Here is a 12,038-nt window from a genome sequence, read left to right on the forward strand (position 1 = left end):
AATGTCAGGCACGCTAGGGGAAGAAGCACTGGGAAATCAAGAAACCTGTCCTAAGGTCTCAGAATTGAGCTCTAACGATAGAAACATCAACTCAGGCTCTGTGGACAGCACCAGGCCCCCGGTGCCAGCCTAGCCCACCAGAGCCCGGGTTCCCTAGGGGCGGCGGAGCATGCTCAGTTGCCTGGACGCGGTAGCTCCGACGCGCGAGCAGCGAACGTTCCCAACCCCGCAGCCACCAGGCCGGAGGGGAGTGGGCGGGGCCTCGGACGCACGCTCCCTCCTAGCCCGCCCCTCCCGCCCCGCCCCCCGCCACGCGCCAGCGCCGGCAAGCCGGCCGCCCGTTGCCCTGGCAACCGTCGTGCCGCGTCTTCCTGAGGGAGCTCCTGTCAGCCCCAGGATCCCACCGCCCGCTCCCCACTGCCCCGAGGTTTTCGCGTGGGCTCGGAGTCTGAGGGACAACAAAAATGGCGGAGCGGAGCCAGACGGCGCCTGAGGCAGGTCTGTGGGGGCGGTTGATTCAGGGAAAGCTGAGGTGGCACTGCTGTCCTGGGCCTGGGGAAAGAGGAGACTTGGCATGATCCTATTCCAGAGTGGAAGCCCCTATGTGTTTGCGCGGTGGGATTATGACTTCAGGGTCAGGGGTCAAGGGAGGTGTGTACCCCTCTGAGTGGCGGGCAGGGACCTCGAAGTCCTGCTGGCAGGGGAATGTGTGGGGGAGTGTGCACACTTTTGAGTGAGCATGGGCCTGGAAAGGGCTGGGACCCCAGGGAGGACACAGGACTCTAATGCTGAGGGGCACTTGTGGTGGGGGCTAATCCTAGGGATAGGCCGCGTCGTGGAGAGGGTGTACACAGCCCGGTGGGAGCATGGGAAGGATCCCTGCAGGGTTATGATTTGGAGCTGGGAGGAGGCTCTGATTCTGAGGAGGCAGGTGTTTGTGGAAGGTGTTTTACTTCAGTTTCAGACAGTGCCATGGAAGGGCAGGTTTACTAGGATCCTCAGGATTTCCCCTGGCCACAGAGAAAGTGTACAGATCTTTGTATGGGTCTTTAAAAAGACCAGAGGCTTGAGGGGACTTCCGGAGACCCAGCCCCTTTAGGAATCTGCTAAAAGGAGGTGGAGCCTAAGTGAGTGGCATATGGGATCTTGAAGGTCATTCAAAATCACAAAGGGGTGCATGTTCACTACTTTGAGTGTAAGATACCATTTAAAGGGCAGGGAGACTGACAGGGAGGTAGACCCAGGATTCTATTCCTGGGGTACTCTTGTGGTTGGGCTTAAGAGAGATAGTGACCTCAGGTGTCTTAAAGGGCCATGGAAGAAAACAAGGGTTTTTATAGTCCTTGTATATGTGGGAGGGAGTTTATCCCTAAAAGGGCCTGAGGACTGAAGAACTGAAACTTTAATACAAGGGATAATATCAGTGTATGTATAGAAAATTAGTGACTTTGGGATTTGTTTGGTTTTGGGTTGTTAAAATGGTGTACACATATAACCTTGTATTTGCATCCTAATTAGGTATTAGATTATGGTTACAAGAGTGATCCACTTGAATTACTCCAGTCTCTCTCTCTCTCTCTCTCTCTGTTTTCTATTGGTAAGGCTATACAGGGAATGGAACTGGAAACTACAAGAAACCACCAAGAATGGTTCAAGGGATCATTATCTTTCAGGACCCCTTCATGGTTTCTGTCTGTCTCTGTTTTTTCAATGGCATCTTTGTTTCTTCCACAGAGTAGCTCTTTTACTCATTGTGTAGTTTTAGCTCCCCCATAACTTGAACATGCTCACTTTTTTATTCATTCATGTACTCAATAAATATTTATTAAATGCTTTTTGCTAGATAACAAGTTAGGCTCTAGAAACTCTCTGATCCTGATTTTCTTACCTTGGTCTTCTATTCCTTTTTTCCCATAGCACATATTGCCTTTGAACCTACTATTTAATTTACTCATTTGTATTTATAATTACTTCTGTCCTCCACAAAGGCTTTATTTTTATCACATCTAGAACTTTACTTAATGTACAGTATATATAATGTCTTCTTAATATAATATTTGTTAAAGGAACAACTGAATTGCTTGATATTGCCTGGAGGTAATATTTTAGCTAAAATATGAAAGGGATTAGATAAATGAGGGGAAGAGCAAAGAATGCTCTAGGTGGAGGGAAACTCATGTCAAAGACCTTAATATGGGTGGAATCATGATATGCTATGTAAGAGAACTGGAAAGAGACAAGTGTGGGTGTTCATAGGGCAATATGGGGAGAGAAGAGGCAAGCTGAAGTACTTTGTAGGCTATGTTATTAATTTTGGCTAAAAAATCCCAAGAATAATGGGAAGCTATTGAAGGATTTTAATGGGGAACATAACATGATTAGAATCATTAAAAGAATTTTGGCTATAGCAAAGGGAATAAAGCATACAAGAATGAATATAAGAAGATCTGTTAGAAGGTAAGCTTGGAGATAAAGAAAGGAATTGAAAATATTTATGAGATAAAATTAATGGGACTTAGTGGGATATGAGACCGAGGGAAGAGGAGGTAGGTATCTCTTTTTCTATTTTGTGCAACTGGATGCTCAGATGTCATTACTGAGATAGGGAGCATTGGAGAGGATCTTGGCAAGGTTTGAAAGGGAAGACCATGAATTTGGTTTTAGATTTAGGAAGTTTGAAGAATCTTTAAGACATACAAATAAATGGAGACATTAGCAAAGCAGTTGAATTTACAAGAAAATTTGAATTGTCATGGAGAGAATTTTTTTGAAATAGAGATCATGGGTATGGATGAAACTACCCTAAGAAACACCAGGCTTGGGATGAAGTATTGAATAGCTGCAATATTTCAGTTCCCTCTAAAGAGAGAAATTATAACCAGAGTACAGTCAAAAAATATTTCAAGACAAATGGAATACTCTTTATACTGAATCCTGACAAGTGATAAAAAATGAAGATTGAAAAGCCAGACATAGTAACAGGAAGGTTATTGGTAACTTGAATGAGAGAAAATTGATGAGGGTAAAAGCCAGGTCATCTATCTTTTGAGTCACTATTAATTATCTCAGTCTTTATTTTTCTTTTTTAAACGTTTAAAACACATCTTAAAAATATTTTTAAGTTGTTGATGGACCTTTGTTTTATTTTTTTGTATTGTGGTGCTGAGAATTGAACCCAGTGATTCATGTATGCCAGGCAAGCACACTACCATGAGCCACAATCCCAGCCCTGTTTCTTTTTTTAAATATATATATATATATATATATATATATATATATATATATATATATATGTTGTAGTTGGACACAATACCTTTATTTTATTTATTTATGTTTATGTGGTTCTGAGAATCAAACTCAGTGCCTCACACGTTCTAGGCAAGCACTCTACCACTGAGCCACAATCCCAGCCCCAAGTCTTTGTTTCTTAATTCAGATTTCTGAGAGAATTTTATTGACACTTGTCATCTTTTACCACTAGATGAAAGTTCAGTGTTAAGAATGACTTTGGATTAGGTGTTCAGGTATTGTTGGCTAAAGTCACTTGGTACAAAATATGGCCATCTGAGGATTTCTCATCATAACAGTTAAAATTTATGGAGTGTTTATTTTGTGCCAAGAAGTATATATGTATGTTTTAGTCACTTCAGCCTTATAACCCTTCTCTGAGGTATTCTCAGTATTTATATGTGGAGAAGTTTTGGCACAGAGAGTTGAACAAATTTCTCAGTACCTGCAAAGAATTAATACAAAATTGTACTTTTCCAGATTACTTTAGCATTATTTGGATTTATTATTTAGCTTTCTGTTTGTATTACAACAATTCTACATACTGAAAAAGTCAGTCATGATGAAAATTTCTGCCATACAGGAAATAGTCTAAAATGAGCTTAATGTTCTAGCAAAATGAAGTGGAAAGAAGTAGGACTCAAATCTTTGAGTACTGTTTCTCTGTCTTATTAGATATGGACCTTGGGTTCAACTTTTCTGACCTTCAGTTTTTTTATCTGTAAGTTGAGGATGATATTTGTAGGATAGTTGTGAATATTACTTATGTACCCAATAAATGTTATTTTCTTAATTCACTTGAAGCTCAAATATAAAAAGTTTCAAATGTATTGAATATGCTTGAAACATAAAAGCAAGTTTTAAACATTCAATGATGAATGTAAGATTTTTTTTCTTTATTGATGTAATTGTTTTGATGTCATAGGAAAAGGTAGGTACCAAGAACTATGGTACCTACTTGTGAACTATGGAACCTGTCTCTGTGTGGGGTGAATTTTGAAGAATTTTGTGGAGGAGTGAAAGGACACCTAAGATAGTTTTTTTTTCAACCATGTAGATAACTCTGTAAGTAGATCATAGATGCAAAAGGCAGTTTTTTTTGGGGGGAAACTTTTTGAATGAATAAGGGAATGTGCTTTGTAATCAAACACATTAATATCACATTTGCACTAAGTGAACATAAATCATTAACAGCTTCATATCAATTTGAGTCAGGTTTTGCTACCAAATTAGTTTTATTGCCTAGGTTAGGTATTTGAGGATTTTTGAATTGTGGAAGAGGGAATGTACACTTACATAATTTTTATCTTTTTTTTAGGAATGTTTTTAAAAGTTCAAATTGTTTTTGTCAACTATATATCTTCTGTAATGGAAGTAAGCATAATTTTATTAAAGATGCCTAAAGTATTGGGACAGAAAATATTTTCTTGTTGGCTAGAAAGTTTATGTGATTATTTCTCTTAAGTCCTTCTGATATTGTCTATATTCCTGAGATTTATGAATGTTATATTTGGCTTTAATTTTAGCATCTTAGCTTAGTCACTTCAATGAGAGATACTAGAGAACTATATACTACATTAAAAGGTCAGAAGAATGTCAATATTTTGCATTCCAATTAACACAATCACAGTTTTATCTTTGAGTCATTTAAGAACAGCACAGTCTTATGTGAGTTTCAGACTATTTTTATTAGTTGTTCAATTTCAGCAATGAAGTAGGTTTTAAATTTAATATTGATTTAAGGAAAAATTTCATTTTTAGATGAGTTTGATGTTTCTGATTATAAAAAATTATTGCAAGTGTGAAGGCTTAAAGTAATTCATTGATAGTATTCACCATATGGGAATATCCTTATCTTTGCTTTTAATATTCCCTATTTATTTAATGGAATCCATAAAAGAAATTTCCTTTAAACTCTAAAGGAAGATATTTTCATTTGCCATATAATACTTAAGAACTATTGATTTTGAAACTTGGAGTCTTTAAACTGGATTTCAAAATAATGTACTTTCATGTCAACTGGAAAAAAAACAAAACAAGGAAAAATACAGAAGGATTCCTAAAATTTTGCATAGGATTGAAAATTTTATTTAAGATTGTAAATTCCTAAATATTTTCAACAATGTTATGGGGGAAGGGAGAAGAACAAAACCTGCCAGTAATTATAGCTTCCTTACTTTTATTACAAAAGTAATATATCAAGCTCTGTGTCATGGTTCTGTAAAAGAGACCACTATGTTGTGGAGTATGATATTCATTTTTAAAATTAGTTGTTAATTCAAAAACATATTAAAATGGGAGTTCATCACCCACTTGAATCTAATGTATGAAATATGATATGTCAAGAGCTTTGTAATGTTTTGAACAACCAATAAAATATTAAAATATCACATCTATATGTAATAAAATATTAAAAGTTAAAAAAAACATATTAACTACTTTCTATGTTCTAAGCATTGTGTTAAATTTCGGAAATTTGGAGATGTATTAGACCAAGTCCCTGTTTGCAAGGAGGAGGTAATTAGAAAATTCCCATTGAGACATAAAGTTATATGCAGAATTCTGAGACTCTAGAATGTTCCCACGACAGCCTGGGGGTGATAGAAATGGTAGTTCAGGAAGGCTTCTTAGAGGAAGGGAATAGATGAATTGAATTTTGAATGATGAGAAGGAGTTAGTCCAATGAAGGTGGTAGGCAGAGGTATTAGGAGTGAAGAGAAGAAATGAAGATCAGAGAAAGAAACATGTACAGAGGAAAGTTGTGAAGTAAAGGAATCAAGTTTGATTAGAACACTGATGAAGTTACTCACTTTTTAACAGATTTAAAGACTAAATCCCCCAACCCCATTCTTGGGTTTGCGATCCTTTTGGCTACCTAATGCAAAACAATGACTTCTCTCCCATGAAAATGCATACTTTGTGCAAGTGCAGAAATTTGAAAATGATTTCAAGTTAAGAAATTTTCTCTTTATTAGTTATGTTCTATTTCAGAATTTGACATCTTAAAAGTGGGAGTACTTTGGTGGAAGTGGCTGATCTAACAACATGTCTATGTTAGAGTAGGTCTAAAGCAAATGCAGGCCCCTAAATTATTCAGGTTATTAGTTTATCTTATACTTTTAGCTTCTTCATAGTTTACTTTGTTTATACTTTTTCTCATTTTTCTTCACAATAGATCTGAAGAAAGAAGTTAAGATTACATAGGTAGATCAAGAGAGAGTAAGTGATTAGTTCAGGTTTTTGTGACTAAAAAGCAGGTCTTTCTAATTCCAAAGCTCAGATTCTTTCCATTCTTGCTCTCCTGTCAGAAGATGTGAGAAAGATTGCAGTATCCAGCAAGAGACATATGAATTTTTATTCCTAAATTGTTAGAGTACCCAGGGTTGTACAGCCAGGAAGAAGAGGAACTCTAACTGTAAACCAGTTTCATGATTGTCCTTCAATAAATCAAAAGTAATATGCTGCCCTAAAATGGGTAAAGATAAATAAGCAAGTGTCATGCAAATAACCTTTAAAAAGAAAGTTATTCCAGTAAGTCAGTTTTTTCCCATTTGCAGAGTACCTCTTTTCTGTCAGGAAGTTTTTTAAAAAAAATAATTTTATTTATTTTTTTGTGGTGCTGAGGATTCAACCCAGTGCTTCACGTTTGCTAGGCAAATGCTCTACCACTGAGCCAAAACCCTAGACCCTGTTAGGCATTTTTAAAAATTAGTTCTTATCAGATATACATGATAGTAGAAAACTCTTTGATTCATTGTATACAAATGGAGCAGAATTTTTTGCTTCTCTGGTTGTACATGAAGTAGAGTCACACCATTCATGCAACCATACATGTACCTTGGGTAGTGATGTCTTGTCTCATTCCACCATCTTACCTACCCCCCTTTCCCCTCCCCTCCTCCTCTTTTCCCCATCCAAAGCTCCTCCACTCATCCCCGCCCCCCCACCTCCTGCAATTAGCAATTAGGGAGTAACCTCCACTTATCAGAGAAAACATTTGGCCCCTGTTTTTTGGTGTTATTTCGCTTAGCATAATGTTCTCCAACTCCATCTATTTATCTGCACACACCATAATTTAATTCTCTTAATGCTGAGTAATATTCCATTTTGTATATATATTCCACAATTTTTTAAAATCCATTTGTCTATTGAAGGGCATCTAGGTTTGTTCCACAGTTTAGCATTTGTGAATTGTGCCGCTGTAAACATTGAAGTGGATGCATCACTGTCCTATGCTGTTTTAAAGTCCTTTGGGTATAGACTGAGAAGTGGAATAGCTGGGTCAAATGGTGGTTCCATTCCAAGTTTTCTAAGGAATCTCTATACTGCTTTCCAGATTGGCTGCACCAATCTGCAGTCCCACCAGCAAAGTTTGAGTGTGCCTGTTAGGCAATTTTTTTTGTATATACTTTGTGTAAGTCTCACAAAGTTCCTGAAAGACAGGTATAATTATCTCACATTTACAGATGAGGAAATTGAGGTGCAGAAATGTTAAGTGATGTGACTAAGGCTATACAAACAATAAGTACTAGAACTAGAATTAAAATGAGAACCAGGTATATCTGATTGTTAAGTCCATACTGACTGATAGGACTCTTCCACTTTCTCCTGACTTTATTTCCTAGCTATGAAATATCACTGCTGATAGAAGGGGATGTCACATATTAGGATTAGAATAGCACATATTTTCTTCCTTAAATAGGGAGAGTTGATGCATACATTACTTTTCAGGCAAATATATTAAACAGAAAGTGCACAGCTTTTCTAATTATTCTAATCATGGGGTTATCAAAATTTCTCATCTTAGAAATTCATGCATTCATTTAGTAAATTTGTTCTAGGTAGAGAATGGATTTAAGTAACAATTAACACAGGCTTGGTATATAGTGGGCATTCAGTAAGTATTTGTGGATCGAATGAATGCAGACATTTTTAATCCATGAATTTAGGTTTAAATATTTAAATTTAAACACTGAGGGTAGTGACACTTAAAGGAAAAATAGAGTAATTGCTGCAGTCTGGCTGGGCACAATTCAGGAGCCACTTGTCAAAAGAAACGAACTTTATTTTTAAAACCACACACACCAAACCACACAGCTCTTCAGGAAAACCTTCAGAGCCCAACTTCCACCACCGGCTTCCCACAAGCCTCTCAACCTCCCCCACTCCTCCTCTTGAGGCCGATTGGCTGGGTCGCATGGGCGGAGCCAAAAAAGTCCCCCAATGAGCAGCTCCGTGGTCTGAAAGGGCAGGGAAACAGCCCAATGAGCATCACCGCAGAAGAGCCAATCAATTGGCAGCTAGAAGTTTGCTGGGGCCAATGTGAGCCAATCATCAGCTGGCAGCTGGAAGTTTACTGGCAGCTGGAAGTTTGCTGGGGCCCCTTTGGCTGTGGCTCTCAACATCTCCCCCTCTCTGTTTAAACAAAAAGCATGTGGCTTAGGGACCGTGCCTGCCTTAGGTTGTCCAATAGTACATATGGTCCTTACCATTCATCGAATGAGCTGACCTCAAGGCGTCAGCCTCCTGTCTTAGGTTGGTCCCATTGCAATTGGATCTTACCCGTCATTGACTACTGGTCCAGCATACAGTCACACCTGTGGATAGGTCTTTGTACCAGCGGGGGGTGAGGTTCTTTGCCTCACCTCTGTTGGCCCCCAAATTTTAGTTGAACGAACATGACAAGCAGAAGGGAGGAAGATACACCAAGCCAATTGACGGCTCCTTTTGGAAAAATTGTACCACCGATGACACCATCAGCAAAAATACCCCAACACTACCACAAGTCGCTGCACCAACAGATAGTTCACAATGCATACAAGTGAGTTCACAATGCATACAAGTGATACATAGTCCAGGCAAGTTCTGCAAGCAGTTCAGTGATGCCTCCTTTTAGAAAAATTGTACCACCGATGACACCATCAGCAAAAATACCCCAATACTACCACAAGTCGCTGCACCAACAGGTAGTTCACAATGCATAAAAGTGAGTTCACAATGCATACAAGTGATACATAGTCCAGGCAAGTGCTGCAAGCAGTTCAGTGATGGCTATTGAAGAAGCTGTAGATTGGTTTTATCTTTGTCTTCACCAGCACTGGGATGATAGGAATTCTGGCAGTAATGGCTAAAGAAAAAATTATGTAACATTCCAGAAGGCACTAAAAGAAAACAATTTTTTAAACAATTTACATTATCTTGAACAGAATTATCCTTCCAATCTAATACCATTGCACTTCTATGGGGATTAGTTGCCACTCCTAGGCCTCGAAGCATGACTGGCTTGTTGTAATGGCCAATGTTTTGGCCATTCTTGATGAGAGATGATGCTAAGGTCTGCACCTGTATCCATTAGTCCATTAAATTCATGTCCTTGAATATTTAGTTTTAGCATGGGGCAAGAACCTAAATTTAAAGAAAGCACAGCCCAGTCTACTCCTGTGGAGCCTAATCCCTTGGAACCTCTTTCTACAGTATGACTGGAAAATTTATCATGTAGGCTGGGTATTATTAGTAACTGTGCTATTCTATCTCCTGGTGAAATTACTGATATACCCTTTGGAGAACTGGCTATAATTTTTATTTCACCTTCATAATCAGGATTGATTACCCCAGGACTTATCATAAGTTCTTTTAGAGTAGAAGAACTGCATCCCAATAATAAGCCTACTGTTCCTTTGGGAAGAGGTCCTTTTACCCCTGTGGGAATGATTTGAACTCCCATCTCTGGAGTTAGTACTGTTCTGGCGGAGGCGCAGATGTCCAACCCTGCGCTCCCTCTGGTTTGTCTGATGAGGGATCTAATGGACAATGTGTCCTGGGCACTACCCTGATGGGATGCTGGGTTCCTCCAGTGCTCCGTATATTTGTGGTCTTGGGCCCTGGAGCACTGGGCCCCCCTGTCCATTTTTTGGCAATGGAGCCCAATGCCTTTCTCCATGATATCGTGGATAAACACCTGGTCCTTGTTCATTTTTTGATAATGGAGTACCCTCTATGGTGGTTTGAGAACAGCATTCATTAGCCCAATGTCTCCCTCTACGGCATCGTGGGCAAATACCCGGTATTCTATTCCTTTGATACCTAGTTTTGTTAAACCCTCCTCCTATAGGGCAATTCCTTTTAAAAGTCCTGTTTGTTCACAATTGTAGCATGTTCTTGGCCTGGCATCTAAATCCTGTTTTACTGCAGCTGCCATGATTTGCCCTTGTTCATTAATGTCTCTGGCATCTAAAACCTGTTGTACTGCAGCTGCCACGACTTGCCCTTGTTGATTAATGTCTCTACATAATTTAATATATGTGTTTAAATCTTCATGTTTCCATGGTCTAATGACTTCTCTGCACCAACGATTCACTTGCTCATAAGCCAGTTGTTTTAGTAACGGCATTGCTTGTTCTGTATTCCCAAAAATTCTGGTAGCTGTTTGAATAAGCCTATCTACAAATTCAGTGTAAGGTTCATTAGCTCCTTGTATTACCTTAGATAATTGACCTTGTAAACCTCCATGTCCTTGTAAAGTCTTCCATGCCCTAACCGCATCTACAGCAATTTGTATGTATACACCAGGATCATATGCAATTTGTTGCTGCTGATCCTCATAAGATCCCTTTCCTAGCAACATATCTAGATTTCTCTGAGGATAACCAGCTGCTGCATTTCGCCTAACCGACTCCTTGCAAAATTCCTCATTGGCAACCTTCCATAACAGGTATTGTCCTCCATTTAGCACAGCTTTACATATATTAGTCCAATCTGCTGGCATCATGTTCAAGTTGGTAATGGATTTGACCATGCTTACAGTGAAGGGTGCTTGAGAACCATAGGTTGTTACAGCCTCTTTTAGCTGCTTCACTTTTTTGAAATTTAAAGCATGGTGGATTTGCTGCCCTCCTGCCTGCTCAAATACAGGGCATGTTAATATTTGAGATCCTGTTTCAGGATCCCAACTATCAACTGCAGGGGTTGGGAGCCTCCCAGCATATGGAGGTGGCGCTGTTGGTTGGAAACTTATGCCCTCTGGTGATAGAAAGGTGTTAGTAGCAGTCTCCTGTTGTAAGTTTTCCCCTGATGGCTTTTTCTGCTCTAAACTTTCTTCCTCTGTCTGGCTAGTTTGAGAGACCTTCCCTTTTACTTGAATCTTTTCCTGTGTCTGACTAACTTGAGAGACCTTCTCTTTTACTTGAATCTTTTCCTGTGTCTCACTAACTTTAGAGACCTTCTCTTTTACTTGAATTTTTTCCTCTGTCTGAGTAGCTCGAGAGACCTTCTCTTTTACTTGAATTTTTATGTCTTCTCCTTCCTCTACCATTATCTGAAATGAGGGCTTTGGACTAAGCAAACAAGATACGAACATCCACAATGGCAATGTGCCAACTGACAGAGTCCCTGGGCTTTTCTTTTCTATTCTTTTTAAATCTTCACCATGATGGTTCCATTATGATATATTTAACAACTCCTCCTTAAAAAGCCATGGGCTACATTTTTGTATTGTATCAACGTATGCCCTGACTGTTCTTGATTTTACTGAGATGCCTCCTTCCTCTAACAGTTTACTTAACACTCTTTCGGTTTGTTTTTTACTAATTTCTGATCCCATATTTCTACTATAATACAACCCAACATGATGATGCCAAACAAAACCAAGACAGAATGAAACAAAAATGGAACAACACAAAATCATTATAGCCTTTCTATCCTCCTGAAATGTCCATCCATCCTTTCTCCCTATCAGTTCCTCAGATGCAAAT

The 12,038-nt window shown here is 39.0% G+C and overlaps 1 protein-coding gene across 2 annotated transcripts in view; it reads left to right on the top strand.

Moving 5' to 3' along the window:
* Positions 1-464: 464 nt before the first annotated feature.
* The window catches only part of AGBL4 (AGBL carboxypeptidase 4), a gene marked incomplete at both ends in the record, with an annotated part of 1,419,693 nt that continues 1,408,119 nt past the window's right edge, over positions 465-12,038 (top strand). For both annotated transcript variants that reach the window (XM_081307152.1, XM_081307151.1), the window contains one exon: positions 465-498. In XM_081307152.1, coding sequence (XP_081163278.1) covers positions 465-498 — 34 coding nt within the window. The remainder of the gene's footprint in view (positions 499-12,038) is intronic.

Source organism: Spermophilus citellus, assembly GCF_964194105.1.
Source record: "Spermophilus citellus genome assembly, chromosome: 9".
Classification (NCBI taxonomy): domain Eukaryota; kingdom Metazoa; phylum Chordata; class Mammalia; order Rodentia; family Sciuridae; genus Spermophilus; species Spermophilus citellus.